Here is a 19,057-nt window from a genome sequence, read left to right as displayed (position 1 = left end):
ATTTCTCAACCCATAGGTTTGGGGGATCCACACCAGTATTCTCTACTTGGAAGAAAAAGAAAAAAAAAGAAGAAAAAAAAAAGCCACCCTACAACTGCTCTTATATTTTGGTGGCTGTTTGGGGATAGAGGAGACACCAATTTTTTTTTTGTTTCATTTTTTGTTTTGTTTGTTTTTAGGCACCTTTTTCTTTATTTATTCATTAGCAGATATTGAGTTTAAGTTAAACTCAAACTCAAGAAAGAAAAAGAAAAGTATGTGCGAAGAAAAAGATCTTTTTTTTTAAAAAAAGAAGAAAAATCATTAAAAAAAAAAAAAAAAAAAAAAAAAAAAAAAAAAAGACCGCAGGCTACAAGATGCCATTAGGAATTCTGCACATGCCCAGACGGAGCAAGTGAAATCAGGACAGGAATTAAAAAAGGCTCCTTAAAAAACAAAACAATATAATCTCAAAAATTGTAATTTACACAATCAAAAACCATACACAAGTGAGTTCTGAGCGCAGAGAAAATTTATTTCGTTTTCAGATCCATGTTAAAAGCTACTCAAAGGAATTAGGTGAGTGAATGAAAATGTGAGTGAAAAGAACTTTAAGGTCATTTTATTTCTCACCAAAAAGAGACCAACAATATCTCAATATCACCCAGGTGAGAAACAACATGGGGAGACGTATTCAAGTGATACAGGAAGAATAAAGTATATATAACGGAAATCAAAATACAGACAGGCAAAGCTACTCTAAAACAACAACTCACTCACACAGCAGCAGGTGCAGAATTCCTGGCATTTCAATTTCAGCAGAAATGAAAAGTGGGTTAAACAGTCCCCACATCTCAATCTAAAAGATGTGAGAACTACAAACCTCAAATTTCCCCTCATATCCTCTGCATAACAATAACAACCTTACAAGTGAACTTTTTCCAAACATATGATGCATACCACACACTCACACAGCACGAGGGGGCTTTTGCTCAAATTACAACCACACAAAACCATCACACATACAATGAAGACAATGAGATGAGTATTTTTTTTTTTTTGCAAGGGATCCTGTGACAAAGAAAGGGACCTGTGTGTGCTAATGTTCGAGTCTTGATGTGTTTGTTATTCTGTGAATTGTTTTTATGGGTGAGAGAGAGAGAGATCAAATGAGTGAGAGAGAGAAACAGACACACAAATCCCTTCCTATGCCCTTGGTCTGATTGCTTTTCTCCAAGGTGTCTCATCCGTAGTGAAGAGGAGAGGGGTGAACAGTTCTCAGTCAGTAATACCAGGCTGGCGGAGTTTCCTCTCTACACTGAAGCCCTGTATGAACAAAACACCAGGTCAATATCAAGATCATCCATCTGTTATTTCAAGTCTAAAATTGCAGTTTTAAGGTGCCAGAAGTTTTACTTAAATCACCCCCAAAAATGCTGAACAGAAATGCTGTTACCTTTGAATTGTCTGGGCCACGAGGCTGTCTGATAATGACAAGACGGGGAGCGTTAGTGTCATCCAGAGTGATGCTCTTCAAACGATTGACAAGTCTGTCAGGTCGAGGCGTTGCTACGGGTTTTGGACCCTCACTGTATAAAAAGAAAAGAAAAAAAATAATTCTGGTTAGATTTGATAAAAAGCAATTATAACTATAACATGATTTACAACTCAATAATTATCATAATAATAAATACGTGCCTCCGCACCTTTGGTGCTTGGCCCCTAATAATAACAACAACAACTTTGTAATACATTTAAGTGAGAAGTCTAACCTGACTCTGCGAACATTGCAGGCACTGCATTTGCCTGTGCGTTGGTTCAAAATCACAGAAAACTCTACTTCATCACCGGCCTGCAGCTCCAGACCATCCTGCACCTCCTTGACGTGGAAAAACAGCTTCTTGCTGTCTCCAACTTCATATGTGATGAAACCAAACTGGGGGAAACAAAAACCAGACTACTTTTAGCAAGTGTCGAACACTTTCTTGCATCATTAAACTCACAGTGGACATGAGTTTACCTGATCTTTGACACACTCCACCAGGGCTTTGCGCTGAGGAACAATGTTGCAGGCCATCTTTTGTCCTGTCTGGGCCATTGTACACAACTGAAACTTCACCATCTCACCCTTTTGCAGACAGTCACCTTTATTGGCCATACCGACAATGCCGAATGGATAACTCTGGCCCTTGCTGGAGCCTGGTAATGTGATTGAGCAGAGAACAATTGTTAAAATGGTTTAACACTTTATACAAAACTCTAGATACACAAAATATTAAAAAGAGATGTCAGATGTCATCACTCACCATCTTCTGTGATCTCAATAAGGCCTTGATACTCTGTCTGAGAAGGGTCCACACTGCGCAAGGGCCGAACCACTTTCCCCAGGAACACAGTATTACTCACATCCTCTCCTACTCCATTCACTGACACATACAGAGCTGTGTTACTTGCATGAACCAAGTATTATTAATGCCAAGGCCATAATAAGTCTCTAACATACCAGCTGCAACTTTGGTGACCTTCTCAGCACTGATCTTGTTTCCTTTACCCTTGGAGAGAGTGTACTCCACCGTATCTCCCAAGTCAAAGTTGTCCACATCCCCACACACCTCACTGCAAACAATTCAGAGTAAACCATAAATCAAAAGACAAAAAAAAAAAAAAAAAAAAAAAAACATTAAAACAAGTCAAAACCATCAGGTAGAAACTTTACCTGTAGTGGAAGAAGATCTCCTGATCATGATTGGATGTTTCTATGAAGCCAAAATTATCCTTCAGTGTTGCTATGTATCCCAGAAGCCTCTTGGTGCCAACAGCACGATTAAGGACCTTGAAGGACACAGCACTTTGCTGTCCGGTGCGTTTCACCTCACTGATGGAGAATTCCACCTAGTGGAGACAAGGCGGTTTACATTAAACCAAAAATGACATCTGCTCTTACTGATTACAAGTTAATTTAAAAAGCTGAAGAAAATTCTTTTCTAAAAATTAGATGTTTTGCTACGTAACATTCGTCTCATAAATGGTTATAATAAAATGCTTCCAAATAAACAAAATCATTCCATTCTCGAGTTTAACATGAAAAACACGAAAAGCACAAATTCAACGAGCACAACACTGAGCTGTAGTGCCTAACGTACCTTGTCTCCAAGCTGTGGGTAAATGCCTCCATCCAGGTCTTTAATATGGTAGGGAATAGTGCTTTTCTCTCCACTCTCTTCATACGCAATCAAGCCTTCTTCTGCATCCTGGTGACGGCACAAATACATATTCACATTGGGACCAACAACTTTTTTTAACATATACACAACAGAGAGCACCTCAGCTCTGGTTATGATTGACTTGGTCATCTTGGACTTACACTGACATACAGCATGAGTATTCTTAAGTATTCATGATTTAAAAAAAAGGTAAAAAAAAATACTACTGAGTGTGCACTTTCAAGGGTGATTTTAAGTGCAGAAATCATAATTCCTTAACTAGTGACAGTGATGGCCAGCATCAACACATCAGACTGCAGATACTTGAGAACCCTGTAAATATTGGGACTGTCCAAAAACCTACACATGTAGTCTTGGCCACTTGAGAGCACATGCACACAACAGGAAGTGAGTGTGCAAAATCAGTGCGCAAGCTCAGTGCCCTTAACACACAACAAATACCACTTCGGAGTAGTATTCAAGGCTAAGTGTATCCCATCATGCATCATGTTCAGAAACTCAAGTGTCACTGAAACTTCGACAGGAGACGTCAACATTCCACAGCAAGTTAAATGAACTAGATATTACATTTATCTTGGCAGTATAACAAAGAGTTGCCCATTTTATTGGTGCAAAAATGGGTGTATTTTGTACAATTGCTTTTTATATCTTAATTAGAAGGACCACAATTACTAAATTGTGTCGTAAAGCTCTGTAAACACTTACATTTTTATGAGAAAAGTGTACCGTCAGGTAATCAAAAGTTCTACACACAGGAAATAATGTATGAAGACAAGTGTGGGTTTTTGGACAGGCCGAATGTGTCTCTGGGTATCAGCAGCAATACATTTTGCAACGCCTAATTTGCAAAATGAATATCCAATCAGAAGCAAAGCATGGGGAAAAATGTATTTACACAATGAGTAAATAAAGAAACAAGACAATTAATGAAAGATTTAGTCATCATGCGCACACTAAAACTAGGGGTAAAACTGCTCCCGTACAGTTTGCCACCCACGCTTCAGTACATCTGTACCACAGTTGAAAATGTGTATGAAATTGCGTGACATCCATTTTCAAGAGTAATTGCATGAGCAACATAGAAACAGAACCGTTGTACCCCTCATAAAAGAATGCACACAGAGTGGCACAGCTTGAATTGGTATGGTTATGAGGTTAACATGTCTGTATGACTAAATCATTCCCAGCTCATGCCAACAGGCCTCATAACCAAACAGAGACAGATCAAACTGACCTTTTCAACTTTACCCTTAAAGGAGAGAAATGCGGAGGATTAGACATCTGTGATTTATTCTAACCAATCAGAAAATATTTGAATTGCAGATGTTTTAAAAATAAATAATTACAATAAGCTAAATCTCATCTTTGGTACCCATAAATGTTTTAAAGATCATGTTTACAGAATAGGATTTTCTGACAGCATGACTGAACTGGTCTACATTGTGGAGGAGAGGCAGCATGCAGGAAACAGCAGCCTACCTTGTCTTTTTTCTAATGTAGACGAGCATGGTTAAAAAAAAAAATAAAAAAGGAGAAAAAGAAAAGGAAAAATAAAAAGAAAGAAAAGAGGGTCAGACAAGAGGCAGTTGCATTTCATAGCACCTCAAAGCCTGCAATTGTATTTCGTGTTTGCGTCAATCAAGAGGGAAACAAGCAGAGAGGGGAAATGAAAGCTAAAGTCTAGAAAGTAAAATTATTAAAAAAAAATAAATAAATTAGCAACTGAATTCCTCCATGTTCAAAGTCATTCATTTCTACTTATGACGGGTGGTTTTCCAAATTTCCATTCACACAAAGAAAGAATAAATAAAAACCAACTAAATTTACACTACCATTCAAAAGTTTGGGGTCATGAGAATTTTAAAAGAAATTAACACTTTTAAAGTACACATTAATTTGATCAAATGACAGTTAAGACATTTAAAATGTTACAAAAGATTTATATTTCACAAATGTTGCTCATTTGAACTTTATTAAAACAAAAAATGAAAACAAAATGCATCAAGGTTGTTTCCACAAAAAAATATTAAGCAGAACTAAAATTTTAAACTGTGATAAGAAATACTGTTTGTCTATAGCACCATTCAGCATATTAGAATTATATTTGTGGCTGTGAAAAACCACCACAGGAAAAAATTACATTTGAAAAAGTAAATTATATTTTAAATTGTGATGATATTATTTCACAGCACAATAGTGCTGTTTTTGGGCGTATTCACACCTGTAGATCATTTTTTGTTTTGTTCTGAAACCGGGACTTAATTTGTTACAATGCTGCATTTTCTTCTTGGTTCGGTTTGCTTTTACAAGGAAACCTTTCAAAGCATACCAAAATGTGCGTCCTCTTAATGGTCAGTGTCCTGTACGTCATCTATCAAAAAGATTGACAAGTTTGCTCCATGATCTTATTGTGGCTTTATTTATAACTGTCAAGACGCTTGCAAACAATATACGAATGTAGCCATCTTTCCTGTTTTTAAGTAATATACTACAAATGTATTACTACTACAGCAAATACAAATGCGCTCTCTCTGAATCTCCCCTCCCAGGTTAACAGTCAATACACACAAACACCATACGAATGCGCTCATTTTGTTTTCAATTGTGACAACTAATGGGCTTACAGAATCAGACACTACTGTTATGTATACAGCACATTTCCTGTTATCAATTATTATACCATTTGGTTCGGCTTGCTTTCACACCTCAAGCGAACCGAAAACCACCTCATTCAGACTTTTCGATATGATTCTGTTGGTGCGGATCAGAGCGTGATTGCTTTTGTTCACATATGCCTAAACAAACTGAACCAAGGGAGAAAATTCACCAGGTTCCGAAACAAACGCTCAGGTGTAAAGGCACCCTTACTGTATTTTCGATCAATAGATGCAGCCTTGGGGAGCATAAGAGACTTCTTTCAAAAACATCTTGCTGACCCCAAACTTTATAACAGAAGTGTAGCTTCAGGAAGTCAAGAAATTATTTACCTTCTCTTTGACCTTGCTGGGGCTGTAGCTCTTGTTGGTAGTAGCAGGCACAGCTTCTTTCTCCACCACCCCCATAAAACGCAGCTCAGATTGAGTGTGGAATGACACTGTACCCTTGGGCAGCTTTTTGATCCGCACGGCATGGTTTCTTTGGGCTGACAGCATGTCCTGATGAAGGCAAGAGGGGGTGTTTTAAAGCTGGATTGAGGCAATGCAAGATCAATTTTACTTTTGCCCCCGTTTTGTTTACAGTAAAAAACCCAGATTAGTCAGCTGTTTATAAAGGCTAATTCCAGCATATAGAGGGCAGGATGTCATTCAGACATCAAATTGTGACCAAAAAAAAAAAAAAAAAATCAGCAACACAAGTGGTTCAGGTTTGGTAATATCTAGGAACTCACAGGCACCACAGTGAATTCCACTTCATCAGAAATGTGCAGTTGGCTCTCTTCCAGAACCTCGCTGAAATGGAAGAACATCCGGGCGTCACGGTCCACACATTTGATGAAGCCAAAACCATCACGCACGGCAGCTATCACACCCTGCACAAAAAGACATATAGAGAAGCAAAGCCAACATTAGCAAAAAGTAAAAGCATTGCAAGAAAAATCATAAAGAGTTCTGCAGTTGTACCATTTCACGGGTCTCCTTGGTAAAATGGAAGGTGTCAGGGAGGATGTCGATATTTGTCGCTCGCTCTAGTTTGTCCCGTCGGTCGGTGGATATATTGAACTGGACATGGTCTCCCTCCAGCAGTGTCACTTTGGACTTGGTGTCCTTCTCCCCAAATAGCAGCTCTTTGTCAGTGAAATTAATTCTGGCACTGATTCGCCCAGGCAGTGGGTCGTTCTGAGTGAGACAAATGGAGTCTTATTCGATTTAACATGCAAGCAGTATCTATATGGTGATGTTATCAAGAGAGTCTAGGAAGACCAATGACAAGAGCTGATTACAAACCTGATTCTTGGTGGGAACCTTGGGAATAACCTTGGAGACAGTGCCCTCGAAGGTTTCAATACTAATATCCTCAAATATAACAGTGCCCTGAGGCAACAGTCTCACATCTGTGGCCACTTCCTTGCCCTATGAAGCAAAGAGAAACATCTATAACGCTGTTTGAAACAACAATGCATCATGCATTTCAATCAAAATGAATGAAAGTAAAACCTTTTGTATCTTTTCAATGATTATAATTCCTAAAGTTTCAAACAAAAGACCAATAGTAAAGTCAATGATAAAGTTTTGCTTTCAGAAGTCCTTTATTTCCACTCAAGCTTACGTTTCTTTCTTTAATGGTGAATTCCACATCATCTCCAGCTTGTAGAGCCTCTAGATCCCCTTTAAACTCACTGTAGTGGAAGAAGATCTCCTTCACAACATCCCCTCGTTCAATGAATCCAAAGGCCTCCTGCAAGACACAATCATAGCTTTGTAACATCAGTACAAATATATTTAAATCTATATTTTCAAAATTAAATTTGAGCATTTATAAACTAATAATTCTGGCACTAGTTCAAATTAAAAAATCCCAAACAAATTAACAACAACAAAAAAAAAACTTGATTAAGCCAGACTAGATAATAGCAGTCTGAAGTACATTTGCCATTCGCATTTGCTTTCCCACCAGAGGGCAGGAGATCACTCATTATTCATTCTACCAAAAAAAGCAGCTACAAAACTCATTTTTTCAATCAGATCCTTACCTTGGTAGCACAAACCACTCCCTGACATCTTGACTGTTGCTTATTTACCAATACAATGTTGTGAGCACTAACAGCACCAGTACTGAAAGAAAAAGAAATAATTTCCACATAAAAAAGTGCCCTTTTGACATTTTACCTATATCAATTAGACATTAAAGAAAACAACTTACTGCTTGTTGGTCTCCATGTAAAAACTGACTTTATCTCCAGTATCTAAAGAAACATTTCCTTCCACATCATCAGGGGCATATGTCAAATAAAACACTTCCTGTGAGAAGATTCAAACCACAAACATTTTCAGAAAAATCAACTACCAAAATCAATGCACCATGCAGACTATATGCGTTTGTTTAATTCAGTGCATTTCTCTAGGTTTGCTTAGCTAAATCTGCTTATATAGAACTTAAAGGAACACAGGTCACAAGAGAGGGTAGAAAACAAGTGATTTTGTTTAAAATGTTTAGGAAACTCTGCAAAGGAGGATAAATGACACATACCCCGTTCCTCTCATAACACACACTGCCTGTGGGCACTTGGCCAGGTGCAGACTTCCCGTCCAGGTGAGAGGGGATGGCTGAAACTACCTGGAGAAAGGGACCGTACAAACAGACAAGCCAAGGTTAAAGGTTGCATTGGTGACAGAAACAGGATCAACCATGTTAAAATGCTAAAGAGGTCCCTAAACATAGAAGCTTAATGTAAACTAAATTCGATTTTTAATTAAGAACATTTAGGGTTAAGAATTGACTTGTACGTCTGAGTTCAAGGAACCAGACTAACTAAATATATAAATAAATGACTGACAGACTTGACATTGACAACAAATCAAGATTTGTTTCTCCCACAACTGTATATTAAATGAGGATGAAAAGTCCACCCAACAAGACGAAGACAAACAAGCTCATCGTGAACCCACACAAAACAAAGCAATTACATCAGGTCAGTTAAGGATTGCTAGATGTTATTCCTGATATTCGAAACTAGTGATGCATGTGCGTTTGCCTGATCAATATGGATTAAAAATGAGCTTGAAATCCAACAGTGACAGACATTAATGGGACAAAGACAATAAAACACAAAAGTAAAATGTGTTCCTTAACTGGATGAATAAAACCATGCAGCACAGTTAAAGGAGAGGCGTGCAAGTCAGGCCCCACCTGCCCAGAAATTCGCTCTTCTGGCAACATTTCTGCCTTGATTTTTACTAGCTTCACCGCAATTGGTTTGCCAGTGCGTCTATCAGACGACACCTCAAACTCCACATCATCTGAAAAAGTAATGGGAAAGACATGACACGGAATAAGTCAATAGCTGCATTAATATTCATGTTGGAAGCAAAACAAAATATTTACATGCGTGTGTTTTTGCATTAAGATTCCTACTAGCGCTTGTCGATATTGAATCTTGACAATACATTCGTGACGATTTTGCTGGAGAGGAGTATATTGTAATGATTTTAATCAGAGCTGATTCAAAAATATTAGCCATTTCAACTGAAATATGAAGGCTACAATACATTTTATCCACTAGATATCCAATGATGAAGAATCTGTTTTAAGCCTAATCTTTATCTACCAGTTTTCATCCCTTTGAAAGGAAAAAACGGATAGATCTAGTTCATTTGTATAATTATGGTGTACTGACTGTATAGTTTTATACAATTCGAGTAGATTTAATTAATTTTCATGAATTCAAACTGTTACTGTTTTTATTAAAAAACTTGTCTGTTTTAATAAAGTGATTCATAATGCCGATTAAATGATGAAAAATGTTTGATGTTTTTGGTAATGAACATGGCCAAAATGGTTACTTTCAAAAGGCTAATAAATACACTTTTTAGTTATACTGCTTATCCCTAGTTCTTGCTGTTTTCTCCCACCTCATTCGATCCATACCTCCAATCTTAAGCTCCTGCAGGTTGCCATTGTACTGAGAACAGTGGAAGAAGAGACGGGCCTGTCTCTCAGAGCACTGAATGAAACCATACGATGTAAGCAGTTTTTCAACCACTCCTGTCTCACGGACTCCCATGCTTGTTCCATTGGCAAATCCACCATGGCCATTACTATGCAGCAGACTGGGGTCAAAACTCATCTATGGAGAAATAAGACGCGTTCAAATATTCACTTCATCAATATTCAACCTTCAGCTCTCCACAACAGATCAGAACACAAGTGCGGAAATGGTAAAATGGGATGAAACAAGGTTTTAAATGCAGCACACACACACACACACAAAAGAAATAAAATAGTTGAATGTAGATGTAAGAGATTCTCTCCTCTGTGTGGCCTGCTTGAACTGGCTCCTTGATCAAAATGACCAAGATAAATAAATCTGAAACCTGTACAATCCTAAAGAAAACAACACTTAACTTAAAATTCCATTGGTGTCTTTAAAACGAGAAATTGCGTTCATGCATAGAATCCACCCCACACGCGTTTAGTTATATATTAGAATATACACGCAAACAAACTCAACACATCCAAAGTTTCAAGTCTCTCTGGACAACTTCATCCACAAATTGTAAGTCAACGGTCAGCAGGCATGTGGTCAAAGTTAGACAATTAAAAACAGATATCCTCTAAAAGCTCCACAAAGAGCTTGAAAATAACTCCAAGCATGCAGTTAGTGTCAGGTATTGACACTGTGAGAACATCAAGCCAGCACACCGTCCAATCATGACCACTTACAGATCGCTGATACAAGGGGGTCCGCTTTTGCTTTTTGCCCCCTAAGGCGCGAGAGGAATGGCATGAAACTGAGGCAGAGCGGGGGATTGGCTGGCTTGAGGTGGAGGGGGCAGCAACAGGGGCATCAGAGGCCTCCATCTTGAGTGGGAGGTAGGGGGTGGTGAAACACTGGGGGGTATAAGGTGGGGGAGTGGATTAAAAAAAAGCTAAAAATTAAGGATCAAACAGGAAGAGCCAATAAATGGCATCATAAACACATTGTGTTTACAGACCTTACAGAGTAAAAAAAAAAGAAAAAAAACACCTGCCAAAGGGCCTATCAAACCACTGTGATGACGTGGATGGGGTAAAAACAAATATTTCTCCTTTTTCTCCTTACGTTGCTGCCAAATGACAAATAGTAATGTCAATTTACTATACCTACAGATGACCAAATCCATTCCAACAGCTGCACTATTATTATTAACAATATTTTCTTTGCACTGCAATGCATTCCAATGTCACGGTATCACGCGTGACGCATTTTACCTTGACTGCTTCATTCAAGGAGAACGTGTTCAATTTTAGTGATGGTTTTAATAAAGCATGTTGTGAAATGTTTATTCAGTCTGAGAGGTTTCATTTTGCATTAAAGCTTGAGAATGACAAACACTTCAGATGCAAACAATTATCTCTGATTCTAATAATTTTCATCAAAGGATTACAAAAAGAAGGTCCTAAAAACATCTGACCCCACTGACTTTCATTGGGCCTCATTCATGAAAACAGAAGCAGAACAAACTTTTGTGCGATTTAACTGCATTTTCATAACACTAATAATATTTCAAGCGTTTGTTTGCACATTTTGGTCATCTTTAAATCTTGAGGAGCTTAAATGTATTTTGCTCACTGTCCGCAGTGATGGGGCTCGAGAAAGCGGCTTTAACTTAAGCTCTGATATACCCCCAGGGACTACGCGTGACGCATTTTACCTTGACTGCTTCATTCAAGGAGAACGTGTTCAATTTTAGTGATGGTTTTAATAAAGCATGTTGTGAAATGTTTATTCAGTCTGAGAGGTTTCATTTTGCATTAAAGCTTGAGAATGACAAACACTTCAGATGCAAACAATTATCTCTGATTCTAATAATTTTCATCAAAGGATTACAAAAAGTAGGTCCTAAAAAGTAGGTCCTGCTTCTACTAGCGCTTGGAAGATAAATATAAAATGGGTGTTTGAGATATTTTTTATGGTCAACAAGTTGAAAAATGTTCAAATTCGGGTAAAAAAACAGCTCTCGTCACTTCACTTTTTTAAATCAGCTATCCCAGTGGATGAGGGGTAAGAAATACGACCAACCATCACTTCTTATTTTTACAAATAAAAATGCAATGTAAACAACTTAATTTTTAATTCATTTTTATATAAAAAAAATTGCTGATAAAACAAACTATCTGTGGAATCAGATACAAGTTACATTACTTCGTGGATATTCCATATAATAGCAATAGCAAGCAAAGGTTTTCAGCTAGAAAGATATCTGCGCCTCAAATGCTAAAGCACCCCTAGCAGAGCATTTCCAGCTGGATAAAAAAATCTTTGGTGCACACACTTTAAATGGAAGATATTTTTTTAGGCATGTAGCCAATTAGTCTCTTTTGCATTTGGAGCCAAACCAGAGAAGGAAGTCCAGAAAATGTCACAGAGTTCCTGGACATGTAATTTACGTAGCTGCAATTCATGCCCTCGGGTTATGCTAATTGTGAATGAGAGTCCACGCCCGCCCTATTCACAAATAATTGGAATTAATTTACATACACATGTTTTACTATCAAATCTGAGGTTTATGAATAGTTTGTGAATCCAGAAGAGTTTTCAGGAAGATCTATTTTCCGTGCAATTTATTAATTTATGAAAATTTCATGAATGAGGCTAATTGTAAGGACATTTTTTATTACTATTATTATTATTATCTTTGTTCCATAGGGGCAAAAAAGGCATACAGGTTTGGAATAACATGAGATTATATTATTTTTGTTTTAGGGTGAACTACTCCTTTAATTCTTGTCCCTGTGCTGGAAGACATGCTCGAGGAAAATCAGAATGTGTTAGCTTGATGAAGCGAATGGCACTACCGTAACATCCATAAAATGGTAAGATGACACAGACTCCGACCAGCCTCGACCACTGGGCCATTACATCGAAACAGATACATGACTTTAAACACCTATACAAAGCCTAATATCCATTTTCTGTCAGTCAGACACGGTTCAACAGCAGCCAAATCAAATGAGTAAAGTAACCATATGCATATGAACCAGCCACTATGTTAGTCTTAGTAAAAACAATATCATCGCTCTTGCCTCGCCACCTCTCGTTGCTGCTCGTCTCTATGGCAAGTGATCGAGGCCAGCCTCTAAGCCTGCTGATCAGAATGATGTGGTGTGGCAAAGGAACAGCGCAGAGAGGGGCAACAGTGTGTGTTCAATGAACGAGTCGAGTTCAGGAGAGTGGGGGAAAGTAGGGTGGAGAGCGGATGGCTGGGCACTTACGGAACGGCCGTAGGGTGACAGGCTGAGACCGACGGGCGAGGTGCTGTTCAGGTCAGCGCTAACAAAAGCTGCAGGTGGCGACGCCGGCAAGGTAAACTCGACAAAACCTTTCCAGGGACTACCCATAATTATCCCATTCACAGTGGCCAAATCTACTACACCTGGGATGGATCAGATTAAGTCGTTTCCCAGAGTCTAGATTTTATCTTATTTTTAATTCAGTCGTCGTGTTGCAGCTCCTTCCCTTCCCCTCTCTCTTTGGTTACACCCCAAACAAAATACCTCTGGATTTCTGCAAAGGTGAAGAAAGGAAGGAAGCTGTGAAAATAAACTGAGGGAAAGGCAACAAGAACAGCCAGTGAACAAAAGCAGCACAGTAGGGTCAGTCGAGGGCTGTTGGTGTGTGTTGGGGAGAGGACCCTACAGACAACATGCCTCATCTGCACAGAAGGTTGGCCAAGACCTAATAAACTCTTCTAAAGACAACTTAAATTATGTACTTATGATCTCTTTCCCTTTAGACAGAGGCACATGAGTAAACAATGAAACCTAGCACAGCTTTAGTTCACTCAATATTCACACTTTGAACAAGACAAACAGGACAAAATGTGTGAAATTACAGTACATTCAATAGAATTTAGAAATTAAAATATTTATCCCAAAATAAAAATTCTGTCATTTATTCACCCTCATGTCGTTCTGTCATGATTTTTTGAGAGGAGTTGATTTTATGATTAATGTAAACATTTTCGTTGAAACGTGGTCCATTCAATATCGATTTTCAAAAGCAACGAAAGCATTTATTTCAGCAAACGTTGAACATATCTGAATCTGATTGATGTTAATCTTATTACTAGTCTTCTCCACTAGATCATCCTCTACTTTGTGTGATGTTACAGAAGGGACTCTGTCATTTATTCAAAGTTTAACAAGAGAGCATTTCAGTGTGAAAGACATTCCTAGAAAGTTCACTGTCCCAATCGGGCCAGTGCTGCATGGTCACGAAAGTCTGTCATTTGCACAAGTTTTCAAGCCTTGCCAATATGCATTCAAGAGCAAGAAGACATGCGTTGTGTAAGAAGTTTTGTGCGCGCAGTTCCTGTAGCAGCTCCTGAAAGTACATTTTGGTAGGGCAGATTCTTGGACTCAGCGCTAGTTTATGATAAACATTTTGTAAGCTGAACGCAGAACACTTTTGACAGAGGTTTTGTTATTCAGCCTAAGGGTGGTACTCCAATGTGAATAAGCAGTCTTTAAGTTCACATGACACGTACAGAATGCTATTTTAGAATTGTCTTAATGTAGTATTAGACATTAAGGCATTTCATTTTAGATCACTTTAACTGCCAGGTAAATTATATGTTGAACTTGAATGATCTCCGTTACAAAACCTACTGATTTGGTACACTGTAAATCTCGGTCCAGGAGGGACACTGTTCCTGCAGAGTTTAGCTACAACCCTCATCAAACACACCTGAGCAAGCTAATCAAGGTCTTCAGGATCAGTAGAAACTCACAGGTAGGTGTGTTTGATCAAAGTTGGAGCTAAACTCTGCAGGGACAGTGGCCCTCCAGGACTGAGATTGGGGAAACCTGCTGTAAATTATAAATAAGACAAATCAGGATTATTCATTAGGTAATGGATAGAAAGTGTAAGGAGGAGTGTCTGGCATGACTTACCTTGTTCTGTTGTCTTGGAAGGCTGTAATGATTTGGACCAATCAATGCTTCAGATTCGTCTCACACACGCACATGCACACACACTTGTAAGGTTCGGCTCTCTGGCAGACGTCTAATTACAAAAAGTTGCAAAAATAAAGGATAAAAAGCAAAACCAAAAATAAAGATATTCAAATAAAAAGGCAAGTGCAGGTGTATGAACACTTCTTTTTGGGGGAAAAAAAAGTTAACAAAGACACGAGAAAGACTAGGTGAACGGGGGGGAAAAAAGATCAGGAGGGAGGGATTCGGTCTGCAATTGACAGAAAGAAAAAGGTAAAAACTGAAAAGACTAGCAGACAGCAGCCCTCTCCGCACCCCAGAAGAGGAAGAGGTGCGGGGAGGATGAGGAGGGCTTGGCGCAGCGTTGGGACGTGTGCTTTTTCAAAGCTGTTGAGTAGGCACAAACTTCTTGTCTCAGATCAGGTCTCGCCTTTGCTGTTAACGTTGATGGTTGGTTGCTACGCTCGTTGCGGCCTGGTTCTGTTTCTTAAATCTTTGGTTTGCTCGTTTGGTTGCTTTAGTTTTCTCGTTTTGTAGCAGTGCAGTTCTTCGTCTTGGTCTTTAGAGTTGTTGTACCGTTGGGTCGTTTTGGGGATGTTTGTTATTTTCTTTTTCCTTGACGTTTCTTCTGACCGATAGATGATCTGAACTTGAAGTAGGTTTCAGATGGTACAAAAATCAATTCGGTTTCACTTCATACTGTTTGGGGAAAGAAAAAAGAAAGGATATTAGATCACAGACAGATTAGTTACACATTAAATGCATCTAGTCTAATATACACCATATTAATTGATTTCTCGTCTAATTTTGCCCCCTACTAGGGATGTAAACGGTCGATCGCTTATCAATTAATTGCAGACAAGAATTTACTTGATCAAATTAAATAAAAAAATTCATTGTTGGCTAATTGAACACTGCGAACGCGACACGAGATTCTCACTCGAGAAACCAGACACAAACTTGAGGCGGCAAAAAAGAAACAAAACATCCGCGGTTATTTTTATTCAGTATATAAGCAACATTTCGCTTTTTACGCTAAAGACACTATTGATACCGTGAGAAATTTACATTCTCAGGAAAATAGCCGCTTATCAGTTAATCGTTAATCAATCGATAAGGTCGATCAAATAACGATTAATGAATTATTCAATAATTTGGATCCCCACAGACAGCATTGACCACACCCTCAAGAAATGATTTAACAATCAATCCCCTCAGTCACATTCATTCCATGACATGTGGGTTAAAACGGCATGTTACTCTCCTGTTGATACACAGGCCTAAAAATAAAGTTTCCTCAGTGGCCTGGTGTAGAGCGAGCAGCTGACTGAAAACACGTGGATCAACAAGTCTCAGCGTGAACCCTCAGCTGGCTGAGCATTTATGGAATATATTCAATTCAAGCGGTCAACAACTGCAGATATCCAGCATGCCAATCATTCAGTTCCCTCTGGTCTATTACACAAGAGGTGGGAGGATCAAAGAGCTTGATATATAGGCCAGTTCACAACTTGATATGATGGATCAAGTAAAGGCTTAAAATGGATGGAGACAACATCTAATAGCCAGCCAATTTCGTACACAAGAAACAAAGAGAGAAATATTTACAGTTACAATAAAACTGACATAGGGATAGATCTTTTCTTCCATACTGTGACACATCTGAGTGTAACAATTTATTGAAAGAGGAAAAAAAAAAAATGTAGGGCAGGGAGGGACTCGGTTCTACGCATTGATAGTTGATTTGATTTTGCACTCAAAAGTGGAGGCAGATGAACTTGCAGGAGCAGGTTTAAGCAGAATGAACTACTGGATAAGTCCTGAATACTTCAGAGAGGTGTCTGCCATTTTCACTGGAAGGTCCAGTTTTGACATTATGATTAAACATAAGTTCATTTTTTTTAAACATATGTAGGGATGAATTTATAACATTAACACATACTTTTAGAATAAAAAGTTTTTTTTTTTTTCATGCTGAATTTAAAATGGAGGTCATAGTCAGAATTTGACCTGTTCCCCATTCTGTGTCACAAAAACACAACTAGAGCCAGACAAACAAACCTTGAGAGCACATTGCGTGCCTAGATTTACAACCTTGTGGTTCCAGTGACAAAGGAATAATCCCCTTTAAATAATAATTCGGATAATTCCCAAAAAATATTATTTTGGAATTATTATTAAAATAAATATTTTAATACACTTATGGTAGGTTATATTTTTTCTTGTCGTTTCACAGCTTTACAACTTCATAGACGCTGTATGATGGAAAAGACCAACCAGACACTCCACAATATCTATTTTATAAGTTTATAAGTTAAGCGATTTTGAATTTTAGAAGAAGAAAAAAACATGAGGGAACAAATTGCCAGGAGTGTTGGAATTAAAGGGAGAGAAACTTACAACTTAATCTTTGTCTGAACTATCCCTTTTTAAAATTCAGTAAAAAGATATCGGTGGCAAACATGCCAATATTGGTACAATAAAAATGTGGAAAAACAAGTGAATTGATCCCTATACACTGCGAAGAAGTTTATAGACCTAAGTGCGTGACGTCGACACCCTCGAGCGCGTGCTGCTCAGCTGGGCTTGACACCGGCTCAAATATACAAATCAAAAGCTACAAAGTATCGGAACCACTGTTCTTCGTTCGCAAGTTTCATTAGAATAAAAGAAACGGCAGATTTCTAAAGCATGCGTAAGCAAAAAATAGGACATTAAACTAAGTGACGCAAACTGCGCTTGAGCAATAGCCGGGAGTGGATCCATCTGGATCTCATCCAAAGACGAAAGTCACTAGCAATGCCATTTTAGACAAGACTGAACTCAGACGAGCATTTCAAAAAGTGCACTGTGAGGATAAAGAGTAAAGACTAACAACAAACGGTTAAAAAGACAATCTTTTCAAATTATTTCACATTTAAATGAGAAAACCGTTGTGACCGTTCCCAAGGCATGTTCATATCTTATTCAGACACAACTGGAAAACCAGGGAAAGGGTTTTAACAAAGAATTGTACGCATATTGCTAATATTACTCTGAGTGCCAAGTGAGGCGGAATATTAGTTGAAGCATATTCTATATTTGTTATAAAATGTTTTTTTTAAGGTTTTATCAATTTTAATTACTTTCCAGGGCCTGGAAAAAGCACAATTTCCAAATTTCCTGTTTTTTTCATGTTGCCATGACAATGGAAAAGCTAATTTTAGTAGTAATTTATTTGGAAAACAAGTAAACTCGTTTCCTGTCCTGACAAAGGGGGGTTTAAGTTCTTTATCTCAAGTAACTACGTGTCGACATAGAGGTACAGAGTATGATCCAGACGGGCTTAAAATAAATCACTCATCCCGACAACAAAGGCACCCGGGGCGGCTGTAGGGTCACGCTGGACCGCTGCTGTTGCGTTGGATGCTCCACTGGGCGGTTCATTACTTGACAAGTGACCTTTGCAAAACATCGCCCATGACGAATGTGGTCAAAATAATTCGTGCGTATTCGTGGTTTAAAGCGGCTCTTGCCCAGTATCAGTGAAGCGCTGGCTAACATGCTAAACCGCTAGAACACACGCAGAGGAAACACTGCCCCCACCCTTAACCGTTTAACTGTTCAAAAATACGCACCGGTATTTAGAAAGAGTGATATACACACAAATGTCGGAAGCTCATACATTCATATACCCGTGAGAGAACTGTGACATCACAACATTTAATAAGTATAGAGGAAAAACTCACCCCAACAGCTTTCAGCACTGTCACCAGCGCCGCCATAAGCAGCACGGCACATTACGTAGTGAGGGGCTGTGCGAATTCTCGCGATATTAAACAATACCGTGTGAACTGTGGGGGACACGTCTGGGCCAGACGTCACTTGTAAAGTAGAGTAGATAACTTCCGTTCCATATTTTCACTCTTAACTGTTTTAATACTATTGATTATAATTACTATTATCGTTACTATTTTGTTTTTGTTTGTTTTTTTGTTTTGTTTTGATGGTTCCACCCTGGCTTAGATGTACTTAGCCTAGTGATGGGAATGTTATTTATATTTTGTTACAATATGTGTATTTAAGCCTTGGTTGGCTGGACAATTTGAATTAGTGGAAGCCTTTTGTTAATGTTATATAACTGTGTCAATAAAATAAAAATAAAAAAAACTATCAGGGATTCCTATAAGTGGCCCAAGCTTGGACATCTTATCAGATGTTTTTTTTTATTTATTTATTTT

At 38.3% G+C, this 19,057-nt stretch overlaps 1 protein-coding gene across 6 annotated transcripts; it reads right to left on the bottom strand.

Annotated features, from left to right (window-relative positions):
• Window positions 1–493: 493 nt before the first annotated feature.
• Window positions 494–18,697, bottom strand: csde1 (cold shock domain containing E1, RNA-binding). Of its 6 annotated transcripts, XM_089119647.1 has the most exons (22): window positions 18,566–18,697; window positions 14,796–15,536; window positions 13,116–13,407; window positions 10,584–10,751; window positions 9,789–9,987; window positions 8,994–9,160; window positions 8,391–8,477; window positions 8,064–8,161; window positions 7,894–7,975; window positions 7,470–7,598; window positions 7,148–7,273; window positions 6,824–7,039; window positions 6,592–6,732; window positions 6,191–6,358; window positions 3,123–3,230; window positions 2,696–2,871; window positions 2,483–2,595; window positions 2,286–2,405; window positions 2,000–2,178; window positions 1,752–1,915; window positions 1,436–1,568; window positions 494–1,305 (listed from the first exon to the last, which is right to left on the bottom strand). In XM_089119647.1, exons 3-22 carry the CDS (start codon window positions 13,239–13,241, stop codon window positions 1,258–1,260), a joined length of 2,748 nt encoding a protein of 915 aa, XP_088975773.1. In that variant the 5' UTR covers window positions 13,242–13,407; window positions 14,796–15,536; window positions 18,566–18,697; the 3' UTR covers window positions 494–1,257. The 6 variants fall into 6 exon arrangements, with proteins under 6 accessions (XP_088975773.1, XP_088975772.1, XP_088975770.1 ...); XM_089119646.1 differs by lacking the exons at window positions 10,584–10,751; window positions 13,116–13,407 and adding an exon at window positions 14,633–14,711; XM_089119644.1 differs by lacking the exon at window positions 10,584–10,751.
• Between the last annotated feature and the right edge of the window lie 360 nt (window positions 18,698–19,057).

This window comes from Pimephales promelas, chromosome 14 (genome assembly GCF_988280905.1).
Source record: "Pimephales promelas chromosome 14, fPimPro1.hap1.1, whole genome shotgun sequence".
NCBI lineage: Eukaryota > Metazoa > Chordata > Actinopteri > Cypriniformes > Leuciscidae > Pimephales > Pimephales promelas.
This window is presented reverse-complemented; position numbering and strand designations above follow the sequence as displayed.

What these genes read in the sequence shown, in the direction of transcription:
- csde1 (XM_089119647.1), bottom strand. Translation starts at nt 13,241, where the DNA reads ATGGGTAGTCCCTGGAAAGGTTTTGTCGAGTTTACCTTGCCGGCGTCG. An exon ending in CCCCCTTGTATCAGCGATCT is followed by an intron (nt 9,988 to 10,583) that starts GTAAGTGGTCAT and finishes ATTTCTCCATAG; the next exon opens with ATGAGTTTTGACCCCAGTCT. An exon ending in TGCAATGTTCGCAGAGTCAG is followed by an intron (nt 1,569 to 1,751) that starts GTTAGACTTCTC and finishes CTTTTTATACAG; the next exon opens with TGAGGGTCCAAAACCCGTAG.